We start from the raw sequence: 23815 nt of genomic DNA on the forward strand, positions 1-23815 counted from the left end.
CAATTGGGTAAGAAAGCTTCCTTAATGGGTGAATAAATTACTACTGTTTTAACTTTGTCAGTACTCACTGGACTATCATCAATGAAGATCAGCAGCAAATGGTTGACAGTGTCCTGCAGGAAAACACAATACAAAATTACTGTTAAAGAAACTCAACAAATTAGATGAAAATCATTTCACTACTATGTTATGCCCAAGTTTAAACCTGTGAATATATTAATACTTAAAAAGCCTGGAAACACATGTTTGAGAATTAACCTTCAACAGTGTCTTCAAGTATTTACAAGCCAGGGAATTTCTGAAGAGACCTGCACAGAAACATTCTTTACCCAGTAGAGGAAAGCTCTACAAAGTATTTTTACTGTTAGTGCAGATCTAACGAACTACTAATACTTCCACAGCTACAGTGCAATTTTGCCTATTAAAATATATGCATAAATTAAATCAAAGATGGCAGTATTCCATCTTTAGAAATAAATGCCCTCTTATTTGCAGAATTAAGGACAAAAGAATTTATTTCAATACAGCTGCAAAAAGGCTGGTTTACTTACACTGCTATAAAGATACATACAGCTAGAGTTCAAGTAATTGAGCCCTTGTTTAAATGTAGTTATAGCAATTTGAAAGTGCTTATACTAGCACAGCATTCTCCCATTTGACAGGAATTGTAGTCCTTCATTAAAAATACATTCTTAAGAGATCATGCCAATACTGTATTTTAGTCAGTTCAGTCAGTTAAGCACTCAAACCATTTATAACGAACAAACAAAAACATTGGCCACAAGATTTCTTTTTCTTTTACCCAGTCAAAATGCACAGCAAGTCAGTCATTGTGCATCATTTGCTTTACCACAACATACTTTGTAGGAGAACAGTAATATGAATAAATTAAGACTATTCCTGTACTCCAAAGTCTTACAGGATCAGCTAAGAAATCCATTGAGGGAAGGAAAACAGAACCAGGCAGAATCTCTCGTATCAGGAGAGCCAGGGATCTAAAAAGGGGAAAAAAAAAAAGAAAGAAAAAAAATCAGAACCAATACTAGATTACACAATTTTCTAAGTGAAGTTTCCAATGCCATTATATTTTACTGGGAAATATTTTAATATTTAATAATTCCTTAAGCGTGCTAGAATATTTTTAAGACCAATCAAAAAATTCATACGCAAAGGGATAAGAAGGAGGGATGAGGAGGATGACTTTGGAGTTCATTCTTTCACTCCCCAAAATTATTGTACTACACAGTATGCAGATACTTTGAAGAATACAATGCTAAAAAATTTCTATACCTGCACTCTGTTGACTTGGGGGGCAAAATATAAGGAAAAAGAAGTTCAGTAAGTTTTCTTAAATAGTGAAGTTCATCTCTTCGGCTTCTCAAAGCCACATGGAGTTCTGGCCCATATTCTTCTAAAGCAGCTTGCTGCAAAAATTCTGAGTTTTTTACTGCAAGTAAAAAACAATATTACGAGTTGTTTCAGCTTTTTCTTATTGTGAAATAAGAGACGATTGCTTTTCATTTGAGCTAAAAAGTTAATACTTTTAGTACATGTACAACTGCCAAAGAGATACAATGTTGAAACTTTACAAAAGAACCTTGGCTTAGACTTTGAAGCCTGGCTATGTAAAAATAAAAGCTCACATTGAAATAAGAATTCCTTCACCAAACGATTGCAGTTTGCATGGTTTCCAGAATGTTTTCTCATTTATAATTATTAAGAACTCAACATCTTGATTCTTCTAAAAAACTGCATTGCCTGAAGCCTGCCTCTACTTGCTTTTTTCCTGATCTCCTTCACGGTCTCCCACTTATTGGGCTTCTACCTACTGACTTGCCTACGACACAATTTGAAATCAACATAAACTTTTATTCAATCCTGTTATATCTGTTTCCTGCTTAGAACATTTAGAAACAAATGTGAAGGAACATACATTTTAAACACAACGTAAATCAAACCAAAACCAGCATGGGGATCTGCACGATTGCTGCCTCTTATAAGTAGCTGCATGGAGTTGAAAGAATACCTGCGCTATCAGTTAAAAACTATGCATATTAATTAGAAGCAACAATGTTATATTCCTTCAAATCACTTCAAAGGCAAGAACTGAGCTGCAGTAAATCACACCTAGCTGCACTAGCAATCCGGGACAGCTTCATGCCAAGAACCACACCAGGCACAGGTCAGGTACTAACACATACCTGTTATCTAGAAGGTTAAGGTTTGTTTCCAGCATATTGAATTTAGTACAGAAGTCTGCTAGCTTGTCCTTCACAACCAAGAACTATGAGTGGTATCAGCTGATATGGGGGGTGCAGGAATATATACTGCCTGATAAATCTGCCTGGTTGGTGTCAGTAAAAGCAGAGGGGAGGCATGCACTTCCTGGCAAGGAGTGAATGAATCATGGAGGTGTCTGTGCAAATAGTGAGGAATTACTAAGAGACGTAAGGGTGCGAAGAGTAGGAAAAAAGGAAATGCCCCCTAAAGCAACAATTTGAAAAAGGATTTAGAAAATAAACAAACAGAAAAGGCTAGGCTCAACGAGCAACCAAAGCAAGGCCTGGAAGCTGCCTCTGAATCATGTATTACAGTGGCTGGTTTAGCAACGTTTACTAGAGGGCACTTCTAAAAGTAATTTTCAGCTGCTACTTCACATATCTGCCATCAGGGAACGAGTCTTTTCCTTTAAAACACTGAAGAAAATGGCTATCTTTTCAATGCCGTACATTTAAAATACCGTTCTTGGCTGCTAGAGAAAAGTGTTTTCAACTCCTTAGTAGAAATCAAAGGAAATATGAAATTTGGCAAGATAACCGCAAGATAATCTAGTATCTTGAAATTGTTGTTGTGCCATGAAAAACATCTAACGTGATCACGCTATGCCTCGTTATTCATGTTATTCATTATGCACTACTCACAGGACCAATGGCATATATTTATGGATATTAAGCAGACGTTTTGAGGGAAGGGAGGAAAGTTCATGACTCCAGAGAAAGTAAACATCTATGCTTAAAAGTTGAATGAAACCACATTTAGTAGATACAGCATTGTGGAACACAGCCAGTGAAAAAAACAGAGATAACTATTTTCCAACAGCAAGTGTTCTATTTTCCAAATATTCCTTTAATGTGCAGTTTTAATGTATTTTTTACATTAGGCTTGTGAAGACATTTTTATTTGGATAATAATTAAATATGTTACTGCTCAAAGTCTCTCCATGGCTTATAAACGTAAACCTAACTTTTCGACATATTGAACAACTCCACTAACTACTCATGTTAGTGTGCAGATGTGAAATCATTCTACCTGTAAGAGTTACAGTTACAGTACACGGACATGCAAATCCTTTCATTTATAATTGCTCATCTGGAATATAGACAAAAAACTTGAAGAAGCATTGCTAAATTATACTGATTGCTCTGAATAGACAAAAAACACATTCCTGTTTACCATACAGAGAAAGAAATCTAGTATTTTCAACATGGGGAAATGAAAATCAAAACTGAGAGATTATTTGTACTGTAACTTTTTCCCTATTTGTCTTTGCAATCTCCAGAAGAAAAATGCAAAAGGATCACTTTTTTTTTTTTTTAAAGAGAAGGCAGTGAGGATGAAAAGATTTAGCAATTATAATAACAAACATGGAAGAAGAAACATTTATACTTGCCCTTTGAAACTGACAACGTATTAAGTCTTTACCTTTCTGCCTGGCCTTGGCTATCACTTCGATGTGTTTCATTGCTGCCTTGAGCATTTTCTTTGTTACAACAGTTGGAATATCCACCTAAAGAATAGTTTTAAAATAAAAACAGAATTGTTCTAGTTTTTTTCCCCGAAATTTATTACAGACAACAACTACCAAACATATTAATTTGCTTATATGTCCCCATTCTAACCATAAAATGAACCCTTAAGAAACAACCCATGAATTCCCTGGGTGAACTGACAGTATGCTCATTCTTCTGGGCAAAGCATACAACATCATGTAGAACTAAATGCCATACCATTTATCGTCAACTTGTCCCCATTATGATTCTTCCATTGCAATAATTATAGTAATACAGCTTGATTTCCAAGTCACAGTATATGACACCTAGTTCTACATGAAGATTTGACCACCAACAAAAGTTAACTACACTCTTCTTTTAGTAATTGTGTACCTTAACCCTTAACAATCACGTCCACAAGGACTAAAAGCAAAGCGAAACCGTACTCTCTATGTATATGCAGAAAAAACGTCCCAGCTCAGGTGATGGCAGAATTTGAGTTACTGAGTCAAGACGTCCGTTAGTGCTAACAATAATATCACATGATCCTGCTCACAGGTCAAATGCTCCAGCCCCAACGATCTTGGTTGGCCCCTTCGTCGAACTTGCTCCATTCTATCAATGTCTCTTTTGTAACTGTGAGCCCAAAACTGGATGCAGTATCCTAGATGCCATCTAAAGAGCACCAAGTAAAGCCAGACAATCACTTTCCTTGATTGATTGGCTCTGCTCCTGTTAATATAGCCCAGGATACTGTTGGCCGCCTTTGCTGCCAGTACACATTGCTGGCTCATACTCAGCTTACTGTCTACCAAGGGGCCAGGTCCTTTGCAGCAGAGCTTCTCTCCTCAGCCAGTCAGTCCCCAGCCTGTACAGTTTCAATGGATTCTTCTTTATCAGCTGCAGTAGTTTCCACAGAAAATTATCTAGAAACTGATTTACATTTTGCATGCCCTTTATTTTAAGTAAGAGCAAAAGACGTCTTAGAGAAGCAGAAACATGCAGTTGCAAATGTTCAAAATTTAAGACTTCTGAACATGTTTTTGTTCCTAATGGAGTTTGCCCCTCCTCAATACTAAGTCAAATAAAGACCTTAAGTAATGAAACAGAAGCATGAAAGTTTGTCTTGCCAGACAAGGAAAGAGACAGTGTAATTGCAATGGCCAGAGCTAAGAGAAAAGGTTTTTTTTATTCATTCGTACAAGCAGAATAGCATGTATCCCTGCACACCCTGTAATACCTGAGGTGCACAGCTATGACCTGACCTGGCCAGCCCAGACAAGCTAGTACAATTGACTAGAACTGCCTAAAAGTAACTAACTAAATTAAGGTCAACTCCTACTTACAAGCAAGAAAGTAGGAGCTTCTGCTCACCAATGGAAAACCCTGTCCTTTGGGACTCACATTTCAACAGTAATTTCAATAAATCAAGAGTTTCCTATGGAACATAGGGATAAGGGAGTGTATTCCTGCAGAGGTAAGTCAAAGAGCACAGCAAGCAAATTATTATTGACACTATAGTAGACACTATCAACTTTTGACAAAAATTTCAACCAGATGCAGGGCTATCTACACCACACTGTACAATGGGAAACTCTTCACTTTCCCTCCAAAGCCCATAACGAACCCAGAAATGGCCACAACAAGGAAAATCCAGATTTAAAAAAAAAAGAGAGAGAGAGAGAGAAAAATATTTCAGCATATACTTAAGAGCTGATTGGCCTGAAGTGCTTGTTACTTTGTTCAACAACCACGCCTCAAAAAATCCATACAGGCAGCCTTAAACAGAAAACAAAGGATTTCTTTTCACTGAAGCAATTCGTAATTTTAAGTCTTAATTCAAAAGTAGAAGATTCTTTGGCAAAAAAGTATACAGATATAACCTAAAAAAGGGAAAAAAAACAGTCTGTTTTTTCTTACCCATAGTAGTTCCTGAATTTAAAAATTTTATCTCTATTAGCTAGAACTATTGCTTTCAAGCCTTTAATAATAAATTCAAATCAAAGTACAGCTGTTTGGCAAAGGTATAAGACTATTTTATTTTGCAATCAGTGATGAATTTCTCCTCAAATGAGGTTATAAAGGACACTGTATCAGAGCTGAAAGGCTATAAAACATTCTGTCAAAACCCTTTTCAGCTAACTACTGAAGCTTTAAACTAGGATTCCTAAAATGACAAAAAGTTGGTATTTTATTTGCAACTTGCATATCAACTCTGATTTCTACGCACATTTTCAGTAGTATATGCATCACAGCTATTAGTTCAGCTGTCTGAATCTGTAGGTTTGTGTGCACACAGAAACACTTGTTCAGCAGAAAAAAAAGTATGAGTTGAAAAAAATAGCGTAGCATAAGACACCATGCTCTCCTGCATGACTGAGCATGCCAAGTTTCAATTTTGTTCCAAAACACAAAGTTATTATGAATATCTTTTTGCTTGAGATATCAGTGCCACTTCACATAAAGAGACAAAATAAATTCTATTATTCTGTAGGATGGATACAAATAAACCTAAACATTTGTGAAGAGAAATGCATTTCTGTGATGGCCTTTATTTTGTAGTTCCCCTGACAGTGCTTAATACTTGTATACATCTTGAGTTTTTGTTGCACATATTGTCTACCCAGATACATAGAACTGAATATATTACATTTACTTCATTACTGTCAAAGGCAGATATGGTAAATTAATACTCTACTTGAAGATGCTAGAGCTGATCTGAGACAACACAATTAATACCTTACTACATGACCAATAGAGGAGACATCATCATTTTCTGAATCAACAATGGATCTACAAACAGTGCAACTAACACCTGCATGTACTACAACTCCAAATTAAATTTTAAGACCTTGCTCTAGATTTTCACTTTGAAAGATTTACTCCACTTTCACACCTCCATATAATGTCTGCACTACACAGACATTTCCTAATCTTTCCCCATGTTCACTTTAAAAAGCAACATGTTTGAGTTAGAGTAAATAAGAAAGTCATCTGGATTCGATATATAACAAGGACAGAATCAGGCTGTTAATCAGTCACGACAGAGTACACATACAACTTGTAGCTCAGGAAATATTGCTGTTACTAAGGAGGGGAAAAAAGACACACATTTATGGTAGTCGCTCCAACAGAGGGGCCAGCACTGAGTAAGCCTGGAAACTGAGTTAGCAACTCTTCCCGCTTAGAATACCCAGAAATTTAGAAGCAGTTCTTGTAAAACAGTCTTGAAGCACTCTACCAGAAAACAGAGTATAAACGCAGCAAAAAAAAAACTGAATCTTTAGTCTTCAGAATGTTTCTTAAGAACTACATTAATATAAGAACCATACCTGGTTTAATTCTTACAGTAAGCTATTCACTTAACGACAGTCTATTCTTTATAGACAATGTAAGGACCTTGTCTGCATTTGAAGTCAAGCAAGCAGAAGCTGAGAGACAGGCACACTGCTAACCATTTTCCAATAGTTCTTTTTCAATAATTCTCAAAATTGTTTCCACTTGGATTGAGTCACTAAAAGACAGCTAAAAGATCATCCTAAGGTTTTAATAATACCTTGCACTGGTATAAAAAAAAAATCCATTTGCAAGAATTGTAGAATCATAGAATGGTTTGCAAGGGACCTTCAAAGATCATCTAGTCCAACTCCCTGCCATGGGCAAGGGACATCTTTCACTAGATCAGGTTGCTCAAAGCCATGTCCAGCCTGACATTGAACACTTCCAATGATGAATCTTCAAAGATGGTTTATAACCAGGAATGGGGTAAGCTCCAGAAGGAGGGAGCAGATAATGCAAAGAAGAAACTTAGATGGAAACTGCCTATACTCTCTGTAAGACTGACTTTGGAATTGCCATTTTAAAAAAATTAAAGAACTCACTACAGATGGATATCAGTTATTTCTGATAGAAAAACAATGTTAATACCTTTATATCACCTTACCTTGTGAATTCTCCGAACTAATACAGATGCAAAAAAACGCAGCGTGCCTCTCAGTTCATCCACTGAGGATTCATCATCAGTAATATTTCTGCAGTGTTGTAAAGCATGTCATGTAAGAAAACAGAATAAAATACATTTATATTAATCCAACCACAATACATATGGCACTACTAAAAGCTGGAATAAGAACATTCAACGATGACACTTCAACTGGTATTAATTGAAATGAAAGCTACCAAGTGTGGGCAGATTAAGCAGTCTCCTATTCGAGTAAAATACAGAGCATTCCCAGTATGTTCGTGCACACAACAATGGCTTAAGAAATATGTCAGTAAATTGGAATTATATACCAATTCCTGCTCTAACATACTGTCTGTATGATTTTGACCAAGTGAAATCTTAGTTTCCACATATGTGAATGCTTCCTAGTTCAGTGGCATGAAGTGAAAACGAATTAATATCGGCAAAGACTTTGGAATAAGAGTATTGCAAGCACACACCCCAGTTAAGATAGTCAAAATCCGATTTTCCATATTGCATACTATAAGACCTTCTATACTCCAAGATTTCAAATAATTTTCTTCTGGTTTAGTACAAATCTGGCTCTGTTAACCTCTTTTGTTTAAGTTTTATTATAAAATTGGTAATTCTCATGTAGCTTGTAATGAAATGGGTACATCCCTTGTATTTCAGCTCAGCCTCTTCCAATAGAAAACTTTCATTGGTACTTTTTCAACAAGTTCTAAAACTTAGATGCCATTTAATACAATAATATTCTCTTTTTTAAACATCAAACTGGGCCTACTTCTGGTCTAAACAGAGACTTCCATTTCCTAGAAAGAAAAAGAAAGCATAGCACAGGAAACCAACAATGACAGAACTTATTTTTTGAAAAGTTGATCTACTTTTGATGTAGCATGAAACATGAAACTATCAATTACAAAGAAAACAAAACAAGAACCTCAACCTATAGCCACTTGGAACAGAATTTAAATTATTTAGCGTGGGTTCTGCTTGGAAACAAAGAAATAAAGAAGAATTTAGAGATTCTCAAATCACTATGTCAAAATATCATCTAAACTTATTATCTGGCTTGCCAGTTTCCATCTGCTGCAATAAAGGATGTTCAGTGAAAAATCATGGTAAAAATAGTTAAAGTTGATTCAGGAAGAAAAATACCTAATTCCATGTCTTTTTTGTGAAACTGAATGAAAATGGGAAATACACTAAGTCTTAGACGCAGAAACTGCAACTAAACTAAGTGGAAAAAGAGACCATAATAACAGCATTCCACCAAATGCAACAGAAAGAATAAAAATCTACCAGCATTTAAGCATATATGGACATTAGAGTATGACTAAAGATAATGGTAAAACTGCATTATAACAGCTGAGTAATGAAACAACAGAGAAAATTACACCCTGCTTTAGTTAATGACCATATGTAAAAGCCATCATAGTTTTTGGTAATAAATGAGTTTGCATATGTAGTAAATGCAAACATTATTTGCATTAAAAAAAAAATCACTATAAACAACAACATTACATTTGAAAAATAAAAATTTTATGCCTATAACATCATCTTACATTACTCAGCATCCGATTTTTTAAGCAATGTTAGCCTGGGTTATCTAGCATTCAGAGGCATGTTGAAGATGAATTGCTAGGTACAGATGCTGGTGACCTGACAGTCAAAGTATGCAATTAATTGCATGAAAAAGCGCCTCAAAGAAAGCAGCCTGGCATAAGGAATACAACCATCCTACAACAGCTAATCATACGCAGATAAGAATACTTAAGGGGAAGGTTTGGTTTGTTTTAAGATCAGCAGCTGACATTTTGGAAGCAATATGTTTAGCAAATACCCACACTGTCAAAGGAAGCCAAGGGATTAGCAAACAAATTGTATGACTGTATTACTAGTATTTGACAACAAGACATGAAGACAACAAGATACATGAAGTAATTTGGACCAAGAAGTTGTTATTTTATTGACACTTGGATAACCAGTGTCTTGGCTAATTCTACTTGAACATGACTTTATGCCACGTACTTTCACAACGCGCCATAGGTTTGCAGAGACATTCTTTTAATCACCAGCAGACTGAAGACTGGTGAAAAAAACATCAAGAACCTGTAAAATCTCAACTCCCTAGTGACACGGTGGAAGGTCCAAATAACTCGCTTGGAAACATTTAAAAAATTGGCTGCATTTTCCCAGAATTTGAGGAAAAACTTAAAAACACAACTGTCAGTATAACAGAGAGATTTGCTAAAAGCAAAAGGCTCAGTCTGTTAATTGTAAACAGTTACTGAGTCCAATGTCTCAGAAATCTCAAAGAGATACACCCAGCTGCTATTGCATGCAAAGTCTTATGGGATCTACTGATAAATGAAAACCATACAAATACCAAAGTGATTTTTTTTCCCTGTGTGTCAATTATTCTTACGAAATTTGGCCAACTCCTATCAAAAAGATGAAGAAAATAAGTTGCAAGCTGGTAAAACGGTAAAGCTATGGTTTGTAACTCAACAAAAATCCTGAATTTTTCTTGCATTACTTGCATTTAAAATAGAAGCAACTCCATATGTGAAAACACTGCTTTTAGACACTATCGAAGAAAAATGTTTTCATAGTAACGTATTACAAAAACGTGGTAATTACTGGATTCTAATCTAATCTGAGAGAACTGGAGTTGCAGCAGCATCAATGACCAAAAAATTTCAGTAAGCATAGTGACTCATTCAAACTTTAAACTCTCCTATTTATGAGGTTGGTATAAACAAGAGATATAGTTTTATTGTACAGCATACAGCATAAGCAATAGACTCAGACCAGTGTTTTGTAGCTCTGCAAACTTGGATTACTTACAACTATGCTCTATTCTTCTCATATAATTGGAAAAATTCTTAAAACACAAATATTTAAATATAACCAGCATAAATACTTCGAAAAATATCAAACAAAAATTGCACATAGGTGTAACTACCTACTTCAGTAGAGTTCACTGGATTTTAAGTACTGATCTTCATCCCCTTAAATTAATCCAAGTTTAGGGGTGTTTGTCTCTAAATTTTAACCTGCTAATAAAATATTACAAATTCTTACACAGTTTATTAATGAAACAAACATAAAATACAGCTTTTCCCTGCTTATAGGACTTTATTTCCTGAGCAATAAATCTATGATTTTATCTTGCAACATACATTTCTGGTAAGTGTTACGCTGCTTAGGCTTCTGAGTCAGATACATCATGTTATCTCTCTAATGTCCAGAGTATGCAAGGTGCTGCAAGGCAGCATCAGCTGGCAGGGCACAAAAAGATAAAATAAAATAAAGAAAAAGAAAAAAAAAAAAAAAACAAGAGGTAGCTTCTGCACAAATTCCATTCACTTGAAAGGGGGGCAGCTAGGATAAGGAATTATGCCCAGACTTTTCTGCAAGGGAAAGCAGCAAACTGTTTCACCAACCTAGTCTGGCAAGTCTGAATTGCCTGCTGGTGGTTACCCACGCTGCTAAATAAGGATAGTCTGGATGCAAAGGCTTCTGATTTGGCTCTGTGAAGAATTATCCAGAGTCAGTGAGGTTTGTCAGCTCAGAAAAAACGTTTCATGAATGCAAGAGTCCTTTCTCCAGGGTGAGCTGAGCTATGCAAACAGTGTAGGTACACCTAAGTAGGAAAGTCAGAACTAACATGCTCTACAAGACAGACCTCAAACAGCTGCACACAGACACAGCTCAGGCCTCCCTGCACGACTGTTGCTGGAAATACAGGAAACCTGAATGTTTAGAGGGAATGAGACCAGATCTGACAGTACTACTGTTAAGCTGAAACCAGTAAGCCTTTCAGGAACAAGTTGTTTACTGCAGAATTACTCAGATACCGCTGCACTATAGCTCGCTGAACTCCCAGTACTTCAGGTTCATGGAAAGCTTTTTAAGTCTGATCAGCATGGTATGAATTTATGGAGCTAATTCAAAATCCGGAGATGCAGCCATGTAAAACTAAAGACAGTGCAGGAACATCTATACAGCTCACCAGAGGACAAGATGTTGCAGAATCTAGGTTGGCTGGCTCCATACCAAGTATATTTTGCACTGCACTTCTAACTATGCATAATACTATCCCTACCATACAATGTATTCCAGACTTCTGCCGTCTTGGGTTCAGAGATGTAACTAATATGTGGAATCCAACTTTACTTGTCAGTCCAAAACAAAGACACTGAAGACACCTTCCACCAGCCAAAAAATCCTATCTAATTTCAAATTATGAAATACAGAAGACAGTTCCCTTACATTTGTTACTTTATCAAACAGCTCAATGGAACGTGCTCTAGTTTTCTGTATTTGAAAGTCAAAAACCTTGAGTTTTCCAACTTGATCATTCACAACACACGGTGCTAAAGCTCCCTCTGCTGTTTGCATAAGCAGTGAAGTTTTATACTTCAATGTATTCATCACACAAAGATAGATGCGAGATTGCAGATACTGGCCACAATTAAAAACCAATCGGGCAAAGAAGTCTAGCCAGAAAATTTTAGATCCCAGAGAGACAGAAAAAAAACAGTGTAGAGTAAAAGAAAAAAAGTATAAATTTCTTTTAGCACAAAACTGAACCTTTCCATCCAATAAAAAAGTCAAATTCAGTATTAAGGCAAAACGTTGTTTTAACACATTGATGCCAGCATGATCAATTAAATGTATGTTTAGCATCTTCTTACAAAGTACTCTGAAGCACTAATTAATATATAAAGGTACAAGGCAAAAAAAAAAAAAGAATTAGCCATAGTCTTTTCTTTATACACTATTTTCAGGTTATTTACACAGGACTAGTCTATTCAGCTCAGCATAACCACTCACAGTCTCAAAACTCAGCAAATCACCAGATGTTCTGCAAGAAGGTGGCCACAACATGTATTCAAAATACCTTTTCTATATTAATTAAAACTGGAATTTGTGTTTTTAAAAAACTGTAAAGTGATTTTTTTTTTTAAAGCAATATGAAAGATCAGTATGCTTCTAATCTGGAAATAAATTTCTGGGGGTTTTTGAGTTTTTACACAGGTTTTAATCAAGCCATATGTACTTCCAAGTAAGAGTTATTAGAAAATTAACATATAGAAGTGAATAATCTAAAAGTGGTTTTAGGATGAAATACAAATTTCACAACCACCTCTATCATGCCTAAATTATTAAAAGATCTATTCTACTCTGCTAAAAGACAATAAAATGATGCAACTGTAGCACTTAAAAGTATGCTTTATATTTTACTAAAGAAACAGAAATGTTTATTTTCAGGTGACTATTTCTTAAACAGTTTGACAGATATTTATGATATTCAAAAATAGTAACTTCTAGGTAAAGCTCATACCTGTACCACGGATAAATAAAGTTTTCCAGCACCAACTCAAGCACCTGTGCAGAACAAAGACAACCACGTTACAAAATAAACAGTTTACCATAAATCCTTGTTAGAAGAGTTAAAAACACAAACACCTTCCAAAACTCATAGAACGTAATTCATACATCATAAAACTTTAATGTACAAATGTGTACATTGCGATCCTATTGCGAGATCAATCATTTCACATAATAATCAATACTTTGGGCCAATAGCAACAAAGTGATGGTTTCATCAGATATCAACGTGAAATGGCTGCCACTAGTACTATCGACGTGAAGCAAGGTGCTGTGGCCACTCTGTTAGGCAAATGCTGTGAAAAATGTAATCTTACCTCAGACAGCCCTTCCCCGATTTTTCAGATCAGTCCCTGTTCTTTTCTGATGTAGTGTGGAGTCTCCCACAGGCACAGCTACCCTTCTGACACTTACACACACTTCCATACCTTTTCATCCAAACCTCCACCCTTTCCAACTGTCCCTCACTCTCCAAGTGGTACAGTTGATCCTGTACGCTCACCACTCACAAAGAAAGCAAAAGAATCCTAAAAAGCAATTTCTAGGAAAGCCATTCTGCTTTCTCCACATCCTGCACCACAGCTTTCAAGAAAGCCTGCCTTAAGTCCAGCCATCTCCTGAAGCCCCAACCAGAGCACTTCCCAAAGTCCTTGTCCTACATGTATCCTCATGGCCTTCTCTCTCCTGTTCCTAGCCCCTTATATCCCACCTACATGGATCTCTGTAGGAGAATCTTTTCCACCCTTTCCATCAGATCTGTTCCTCACAGGCCAAGCCCATGGTTGCCTTTTCCATCCCAGAAAACCTGGGTTAATCAGGAAGAACCAGTTGCAGCCATGTCACAGGCACGCCCTGGTTCAGCTTGGCTTTCCATGTCACAGCAGGAAGGGAGGCAGGGGAGGTGACAGTCCCTGTTCAATCAATGGGCTGCCACCACCATACACACAAGGTGTACTGCTAGCCGGACTGCAGCCCTGGCACCTCTTCTTACAGCTACACAAAAGTTTCAAGTAACTGTTACGGTCCTTGCAACATGATTAGCAAAAAGAAAACTTCTGAAGGGAAGGGGAAAAGTCAGACAGTGCCAAGAAAAAGAAACAAGAAGGAGAAGGAAGGATGACATTTTCTTGAGACTTTTCCTCCTTCACTATAACCCCAAGATACATTCCACACTACCTTCTCCTGTTGCAGCCTTTCCCTCAGTTGGAATCACTGCTTTAGAGATCAGTTTGTGCTCAGCAGCATCAATGCTGATCAGGGTAGTAAGAGAGAATACATGCGTTGCTACGTGAGGCTGCTGTGCCACAGCCTTTTTAATTCCTCTCAATTCTTCAGACTTGAGTAGTTGATGAATACTATTTTTCTGTCTTCACTACTAAGAATATCGCCTACTCAAATTTTATAAGATACTCTCCCTTTTGCAATTTTTCCATTTCAGTAATTTTCCTCCCTTTGTTTTTAAGGGTGAAGGAGAAATTCTGTTCCTTCACCCTCTCTCTGAAGGGATGTTTTCCAGTTTGGGACAACTTTAGATGTCTGTGTTGTGGACCATACAAAGTCATCAATGTCTTTTCTCCTACCCTATGTGCTATAGCAGTAATAGATCTTGAAACTGTAATATGATCATGTGTTGATGATGGATGGGTAAGCTAAATGTCACCTCCCCCTCCTCCACCCCCAAACCTCATATTTCCATTAAAAGCGGGGTGGAAGGGTGAGGGGAGATGACAACAGATGCTTTATTTTCCAGGTCAGAAGAAATCAAGAAATCCCAGAGAATCTTCTTTGGAAGTTAACCTTCAGACAACAGGAGGGAGATCACGTCCAGCTCCAGTCAGCAAACACAGTCCATTGGCCATAAGAACAATAGATCAGACTACTCAAAATGATTTCCCTGATGCCTTCCATAGCACTGCCAGTATATAAACCACCAATTTGCTCCACAGAAATCTCAGTCTCGTAGGTATTGCAACATTATTTTTGTTCATGCAGAGTTTCTAACAAAATAAACCTCTTTCAGAGCTCAAACCACAGACTCTTTCAAAAAAGTGCCTTTCAAAAGCAAACGCCTGCAGAAAAATCCATACTGTGCATCCATCTGTTAAAGGATCCCTTTTCTTTCGTCCTCCAACTTTTGCTATGCGCCTCCCCATCACGAGCAACAACAGCAGACCATCTTCCGCTTGGAGTGGAAAGTGCACTTGGGTAGCCTTCAAACACAAGCCAGTGTACTCAAAGGGAGTACAATGCACTCCTCTTGAAAGAGCTTTCTTCATCCATGACTACTACTTCGGAACTGAAAGTGTGTCCATCAGGCATGTGTCACTGCAATTTCAGTTCATCAGATGCTAACATAATTCGGTGGCACTTTCTTCGCCTACAGTCCCAAGGCTTCTAAAGCTCCTAGAAGAATTGTTTCCAACAGTGACAGGTCTCATTCTTACTGCTAGCTAAGCCAAACATGCATGGTTCTGAGAATCACCTTCCAGTGGTTATTAAAACAGCAAGGAAAGAAGGAAAGATGCAAGACCTGATGACCCATCCCACTCTGGATAACGTCTCCTTGAGATTCATCCCATGTTTGTAGTAAATGACTTCCACTTGAACAATTTCACAGACTGGCCAGTGTTTCTCTTGTTATGTCTTGCTTCCACAGCCACACTGTAAGGGTGGGCTTCATGGTAATGCTTCCACAAGACAATGCCATGCAGATAATCCCGCTAGCCAAAGATCTAGAGGCAGTGTGCACAGAGACAGACAACTAACTCAAAATACACTTGAAGTCATCATATCCCTGGTCCTGATATTGGAGGTCAAGACACATTCTACTAGAACGCAAGTTCTCTATATGGCCTTAATAAAAAATGCCTTGATCCTGGACACACAGAAAGCAGTCCCTATTTGCACATTTACTAAATGCATGGCATGGCAGAGGCAGTTATGTATGATGCTCCACTGCACCAAGGCACTGTACTGAAGCTAAGAGAGAGCTACAGTGTGAAATCATGCATACTGCAAAATACAAGCACTCAAGGAGTTGACTGCCAGTAACTGGAGTTCAAGGCATACAGTCCATACAGTTTTCCCATGAACCCTATGAGCCCTCCAGACTATACCAGTGTGATTCTGTAAGTCAGAAAAAAGCCTGTCATATCATCCACTGCACTTTTGTAAAGCACCAGGAAAGCAGGGCACGTGTACCCACTTCCATTCTAGCAATACCAACAATATTATTCAAGCTCAATTGCTCACACTACGCACACATGCCAACAGAGTAGACAGGACATCTCAAAGAATGGCAGCTAATGATAAGCAATTTCCTTTTCTGTAAAGTATTATTCTCTGGTTTTAAATACAAATGACGAGTCATTTCATTTAAAGCCTACCTACTTTTCAAGCATTTTACAAAATGACTGGTTCTACTATGTGTGAGTAGTTTTGAATTGGAAAGAGATTACACGTGTAAAACCAAATGCAGCAGGTAGCAATATGAGCAGCAGCTGGAGAAAAAACAACGAGAAATTATTTTCTAGCATGCACTGCAACCCTGCAAGCTAGTCAGTCTATTGCTGCCAAGACAAGCTTTCTGTGGACTGCCATAGAACAGATCCCAATTGTCAGGGGGAGGAACTGTAAAGCTGAGTGATGAAGGATTAAGTAGCAGGGCAGAACTACCAGGCTGAATTAGATTAGAAAGGAGCAAGAATTTGATAAGTAAACCACAAGGACAATTTGAAAAGCCTTAAAAGACTGTACAACTAGATAGCTGAGACCACTTCCTGAGAGTAGAATAAGCGATTCCCAGTAAAAAAGCATAGAGGCCACTGTGTTGCTACAAGAGTTCAGGACTGCCAAGGAGCACGTTCAGACAATAACTGATTTCTTGTCATGCATTTGTCCATTTCTTACTTTTAGAAAACGAAAAAAAAAAAAGAACATACAGGATTCCGGTCCCATAATCAAGTCAGGAACCTAAGAACTTAAGAATTAGAGAAAAATTTGTGAGATCAACTGACAGCACCTTGATCCACTAAGGCATTTCTTTCATGATGCTGATCAAGAGTAGCTGAGCAGCCTTCCGCACATTTGACTTGCAACCCTCAAATAGCAAAAATGAGATTGTAGGGAAAGAGCCGAGTTCATTAACTGAATAAAGAATTAAATTCTCCTTTACACAATCTGTAACACCTGAAATTACATACAACATAAAATTGACCAACAGATATCACAACCTAATTGAAAAAGAAAGAAAACATTGGGGAAACTAACATAAAGCACAATGGATTAGAAACTGGAAACAAAATTATACTTACGTCTGCACTATTTTTGCACAGGATACTATCAAATATTGATAGATGCATGGTTGAGGCAGTTTAGAGTTCAACTATAATAATAAACATAAATGAAGGAGGGAGGAAAGTCCAAGCACAGGTTTTTCTTATTGTTCTAAACCATGTACAGCAGCTAGATAACCAAAAAAAGGCTGCAAAAGATTAAGAGTTTGCGAAGTGAGACAAACTGTCATCGCAATCCAAGCAAGAAAAATCCATACTTGTGAGAAAAACTTGGATTTCTACTGATTCAAGTGTATATTAAACTATTCTGTAAGCACTTGAAAACACAAGCTTAAAGACTATACAACTGATTAAAATTACAAACATTTGGAAATGAGAACGTTGCCAAAATTCTTCAACCTGCAAAGGAAGAACTAGAAAAAGTAACACAGAATATAAAAATCCCCAAAAATCCCAAAATTATTCCAAGTATTTGAAGAATCTGCTTTTCAGAAGCAGGCTGCACTCCGCACTCCTTTGGAATCTCATTAATCTTAACTCAGTTCTCACTGTATCAGCTTCCCTCTAATGTATCACCAACCCACAAAAGAAAATAAGAGCAGTCTCTCCTTCCAACCCTATGCAGGCTATCCAATTCCAGCCATGCATTACATGCTGCATCCCCAGAGCAGATGATCAAGAGGAATACGGTGTGGGCAGAACTCCTGCTATCCTTTTAACCAGTATAGAAGAGTTGCAATGGGGAACAATGCAATGAGACTTCTCATTCCAAATAGTATCCTACACAAGTGAAAATGGTGGCTCAAATAAGACTGCCTGTTTGGGTCCATCAAAGATGACCCTGGCTCACTGCCCCAGGAAGGTACAGAACTTGGGTCTGGCACTTCCCTCTAGTTCAGCACCAAAAGAAAACAAAGGAATGAGAAACACGGCATAGATACACAAAAGCCATGTCTACGCTGCTAAATAAAGCAGGGTCAGGGACATGCCACTGAAGTAAAAAGAAACAGCAAAGAAAAGCCCACACCACTTTGGTAAAAGCAGAACAACAGCAATCAAACACAAAATGCTACTGTGTATCAACACATTTTAAAGATCAGTCTTAGAAGATAACTATGGTATCTACTTGTATCTCTTATGAATAACATACTACAAAGAACTTTTTTAGCATTAAATTCCCATTTAAGCTAAACAGGAAAATTTCCAGTCCTTCAGCATTTACCACATCCTTTGGTAAACTGTCACAGCTACTTGCTAACCAAAAGTCTAAAAATATTACATGCATAGAAGCATTTATTTTACATTCTATTATTAAAACAAGAGCTTTAAAAAAATAAGCCTATTGAAATGATATTCAGCCATATTGTTATTTTAATACACTTGAGCCCAAACTTATTAAAAAAAAATTTAATAGATTAAGTAATTTTAAAACAATTAATGTTTGCTTCTGAAATTGAACAGGAAAGTCACTACATTAAACCAAGGGAAGTCAACAAGTTGTTATCTGTGTTTTTTTAAAAGCATTCCGCAACTGTCTATCCCTCCCTTCCCTTAAGGTTTTCATTCTTTTGCTATTCTTGCTGTGGGCCATGCCCAGGACACCATCACGCACAGCTGAACTAAAGTGTTAGCTTATACCACAAACGCACGTAGCTTTGACTTCATACACCATGTCGTTAATTGCGAGAGCTGACATGCAAGAATCTTCTCACTTCTGACATGCCAACTGTCCATCCTCCTACCATAGGACTCCAAAGTTGGAATACCAAATAAATGGAGACTAAGCTACATATGTGCTTGTATATATATAAGGACACAAGATTATCTACGTAGCTGCCAATATATTTCATCAATTACCAATCAAGGAAAAAAAAAACAAACCCAAAGAAAAATTGCTCTTCAGATAGCTCTTTTTAAAGAGGAAAAAAACCAAAAAACCAAAACAAAATTCCTGATTTACAGTCTTATTAAAAAACAGGTATTTATGCTATTCTTCTTTGAGTAAATCCGCTAATTTCTTTTTCAGACAGATTTTGTTACAGCTTTGTCTGATGATTTTAAATAGCTACCATCACATTACCATCTTCATTACAGAAATTTTGTAGCTGGAGCAAATCATCTCTTAACCTCCACTTCAACAAACTAAGCAGGCTGAAATCCTTAACTTTTTGAGAATCGGACGTGTTTAATTATACCTGTTCTTTCCTATACACTTCTCAATTTACATAGATGTTTCTTCTATGTCCTAGGCGCAGGAACAGTCACATCTGTGTTAACAAGTAGGCCATCTCGCCTCTCTGCTCCCAGCATGTATTCTTTAGATTTGACTCTTAGAGGAACAAGTTAACATACATGGGAAGTACATCTGAACTATCCACTGAACCAGAAATAATAGATCTAAGAGATATGTAATAAAAACTCACTGAATTTCAAGGTACTAAAGAAATGAAGCAGCAATTACCTCCGAGAGTGATGCATCAACCTTGGAAGGCACTTTCAGATCCAGCCACGGCTGATAGTTTTCCAGAAGCAAAGTAGGTCTGCAGGAGAGCATGGAAAAGTTGGTGTAACAGTATTTAATTGAAAGTTTCCTACTGCTATGTGCAAAATGTAAGAAATACTAAGCTTACCCGTGCCACGTATTTAATTTACCTGTGCCTCTTGCATTTGACCTTGCCACATACAGCACAACTGTGACCGTGGGGAAATAGCTCCGGCAATTCTAATTGCTAAGAGAAGATATTTGGACAAGTTTACATTCTTCAAAATGATGCCCCTCTTAATATACTGATACATTCATGAATTTCCTTTTAGAGTAAACAATTACAGAGAACTAAACAGCTTAAACAGAACAAAGTTCTCCCAGCAGGAAAACAAGATAACAAGGCAGGGTATGAGAAACAGCTGAACCAAACAGAAAAATCGCTTCCGCTAAAACCAAATAACCAAATTTGAGGAAGCAGACACCCTTTCACATCTCCAGTCATCTCCCTGTACATCAGTTGGTCTAATAACAGACCAGCTGGTTTCTCTACAAAACTTGCCTTATTCGGAGCCTTGAACTATTTTAACTACAACATTTTTAGTCCTATGAAATACTACATTAAACCATTTTAACAGCAATTTCCTTTGGGAATGTTCTTTTTTTTTCTTTGAAATGCTGTACCACTTAAAAAGTTTGACTACAATCAGCAAAGATGACTTAGCACTGGCTTGACAAAGGAAGAGCATCTTTAGAAAAGAACAAGCCTCATTAAGAGAATACAACTACATAATTTCCCAACTAAATGCCAAAAGTGAAAAATGAGTAAAGCAGAAAATAACATCCATGAACACGCCAACAACTGGCTTTACAGCCATACGTAGATTTGATGGGACTACGCAGAAATGTATGAAGAATCCAAAGTCTTAATCATTGTGTATTTGCTACAAAACATCTATCAGTTGGTGGATATGAGCTGTACTGATGTGTAGTATTTCTGAAAGCAGCTAGAATAACACAAGAATTGCTACCCAATATAAATTCTTACCAATTTTAAAGAAAGCACAAGAATGTTAACAGACGTATTTACCTTGGGTTTATATTTTACTGTAAAAAGAATATTGGGCAAGAGGGAATCCGGTCCCAATGAACAGTAGAAGGTGACGACACCAGCCACAAATGACCAGAAGATCATTAAAACGTGAAGATACCTTATAAATAAACAGGAAGGACGTATTACTGCATGACAAGGTATCAGTGCTACACGGGGCCGGGGCCGGGGCCGGGGCCGGGCCCGGCCCGGCCCGGCCCGGCCCGGCTCCCCCGCCCCGTCCCAGCCCTCCCGGCCGGGCCGGGTTACCGGTTGAGGAGGAGGGTGGCGGCACCCAGCCCCAGGAGGAGGCAGCAGAAGAGCGGGTACTGCCGGCAGGTCTCCCGCAGCACCTCGGCGCCCCGCGCCCGCTGCCGCAGCCGCTGTCCGGCCGCCCGCACCCAGCCCATGGCGGCCGCTGCCCCCCGCGGGGCCGGCACAGCAGCCGGGGCAGAGGGAGGCCGAGCCGCGCCGCTTCCGGTCCCGGCGGCACGTGACGGCGGGCACGTGACGGCGGCGCCGGCGTCACGCCGGCCGGCGGCTGCGGCGGCGCGGGCGCCATGTTGTTGGAGGGGGGCAGCCCGACGTGGCGGCGGCGGTGGGAGGTGGGTGAGGCGCCCCGGCCCCGCGGGCCAAGAGCGCGGTGCGGCTGCCGAGCCGGGCGCTCCCGCCCCTCCTTCCTCGCCCCCGGCGCCGCAACTCGGGGGAGGCGGGCATCGCGCTCCGCCCGCGCGCGGCGGCGCTGAGGCGGCCGGGCCGGAGCGGGGCGGGGGTGGGCGGCCTTGGGCTGAAGCTGGAGCGTCCCGCGGCCTGCGGGAGCCTCAGCCTTGCTGCGGGGGCGGGGGGCGGGCCGGGCGGCTGCTGGCCGCACCGCAGCGTCCCGGGGCATGGCGATCGCTGGCAGGGAGAGCGGCGGCAAGGCCGGCCGCGGTTCGCGCTTCTCCGAGGGGAGAGGGGGAGCGGAAGAGGACCGCCGTCCCAAGCCAGGTGGAGCTTGTTCGGATCTGGGGCATCCGCCGTCTCCCGGAGAGATCCTCCCAGCAGCCCTCCGGTGAGGCGCTCTGGTGGCATTTCGAGCTCTGCTGTGTAACATACTGTACTAAGCCCTGTAAATAGATGATCTCTGGTGACAGACAGCTTACCTAGTTATAAATACTTCGGTTCTGGACAACCGGGGCTCCCAGTGCCGAGCAGCCAGAAACTGCTACATCTGATTAAATGCTCTATATTTAGATGATGACTGAACTAAATCATTTAGTGACTGGGACACTAAAACCGTATAAATGCCTCTCAAAACTTCGTAATTGCTTGTAAAGAAAAGTAACAGGGTAGGAAATGTAACATACCCCACCTTAACATCAGTAAGTATACAAGGTTAAGACATTGAAAATATACTAATTCTGAAATGTAGTTTATTGCTTGTAAGAACAATTTAAAACCAACTTCACAAAAGTAACTGCCTTCTGGTACAACGTAAGTCACAGGCTTTCAAACTGCTTGAATGCTTTCAGCAACTCTATTCCGTCTTACGAAGTTCAGTTATGTTAGTATATCACTGTTGGTTATGGGAAGATTAGTTAAATGGACAAAATAAAAGTGCTTAAACAACAACTGGGAAATCTTACTGATAGGGGGGGCTTCCGAATTGCAAACATGAAAAAGACCTGCTCAAGGAGAAGTGCCTGCTTTTATTTTTGAGTTGTTTTAAGAAGTTGCTGTTGCTGTTTATATTCATTTGCACTAGCCCCACACAGGCATATTTGGGCAAAGGATGAAATACTTCTGTTCAGAAGAGTCATGTTTACAAAAGTGAAAACTCTGCAACTACGCAGTATTTGGAAGGTGAGTCAATATCTAGAAATCAAAAGCTGAAGAGAGTTTTCAGACTCTTCTCTCAGATGTTTGTCATTTTATGCAACACTTCCCTTGACCTCTAGAGCAGATGAAATGCTGCAGTTTGACTTCAGTATGTTGACCTTTCTCAGAGAGCTTGGCAAAAGCCCAGGGTCAGATAGAATTTCTTTAAGTGTCTGCACAGTATTATTTGATGTCAGTCCACGTGTTTTCTATTAGGAAAAAACCCCTGACAAATAAGGTGCATACACATAGCAAATCTCCATACAGTCTATTAAGAGGAAATTAATTTTCCTCAGATGCATTTTCTTACTACCTGCTTACTTTATCCTCAGCTTTACTACTTGTGATTTTTAGTCATTTATTTTGCAACGTTTTTAATGAGGAGTAACTTTAAAAATCTGTAATTCTTAAAATACTTCATAAAGATATCACAGCATCGCATATCTGTAACATAGGAAGTGACTTGCACAGCAGGAACAGAAGTCAAACTTCTGCTTCCGTTTCTGTTCTCTACTCCGTGTAAAGTTTCTTTAATTAGTAGCTTCGTTGTTCAGGGTTTCGTTTATGTAGTGTAAAATTGCCACATTCACATTTGGCACTAATTGTACCTTATCATCCGAGAAGCTGTGCGATTTGTGCGATTTCCTTCAAGTTACAGACTTAGGTCTGCTGGGCAGACACTACAGCCATCTGCTTTATCCCATTCTGCTTGCTCTGCCAGAGACAGCAGTGTTAGCCTTGCACATCACCCTCTGTAACCCTTGCCCCTATTTCTACTCAGATTGTTCTGCTACACTGAAAGACATAGCTGAGGTTTGTTTTCCAGTAAAATAAAGTATGGAAGAACAAAAGTGAAATACTGACAAATTTTTCAAAATTCTGTTGATTTTATGTGAGAAATAAGAACTTGATCCATTCCCCAGCAATAGCAAGTCTTTCTCTCTTCACATAAGTTCT

At 38.9% G+C, this 23815-nt stretch overlaps 1 protein-coding gene across 10 annotated transcripts in view; it reads right to left on the minus strand.

The window, feature by feature from the left end:
- Positions 1 to 21480, minus strand: part of SNX14 (sorting nexin 14) — a 56022-nt gene extending 34542 nt beyond the window's left edge. For 3 of the 10 annotated variants that reach the window (XR_012672925.1, XR_012672923.1, XM_075145420.1), the window contains exons 1-10: positions 21272 to 21480; positions 21002 to 21122; positions 20082 to 20158; positions 19891 to 19969; positions 13088 to 13131; positions 7714 to 7801; positions 3703 to 3787; positions 1291 to 1447; positions 920 to 995; positions 69 to 113 (exon numbers count right to left, since the gene is read on the minus strand). Coding sequence is in view for 3 of the 10 variants with exons in the window: in XM_075145420.1 (XP_075001521.1) it covers positions 69 to 113; positions 920 to 995; positions 1291 to 1447; positions 3703 to 3787; positions 7714 to 7801; positions 13088 to 13131; positions 19891 to 19969; positions 20082 to 20158; positions 21002 to 21122; positions 21272 to 21411 (912 nt within the window). In the remaining 7 variants the exon portion in view is untranslated. Of the gene's footprint in view, positions 1 to 68; positions 114 to 802; positions 822 to 919; positions 996 to 1290; positions 1448 to 3702; positions 3788 to 7713; positions 7802 to 13087; positions 13132 to 19890; positions 19970 to 20081; positions 20159 to 21001; positions 21123 to 21271 lie in introns of those variants that run through there. The other 7 variants (XR_012672924.1, XM_075145421.1, XM_075145423.1 and 4 more) reach the window with 7 other exon arrangements.
- Positions 21481 to 23815: the final 2335 nt, after the last annotated feature.

Source organism: Calonectris borealis, chromosome 3, assembly GCF_964195595.1.
Source record: "Calonectris borealis chromosome 3, bCalBor7.hap1.2, whole genome shotgun sequence".
Classification (NCBI taxonomy): domain Eukaryota; kingdom Metazoa; phylum Chordata; class Aves; order Procellariiformes; family Procellariidae; genus Calonectris; species Calonectris borealis.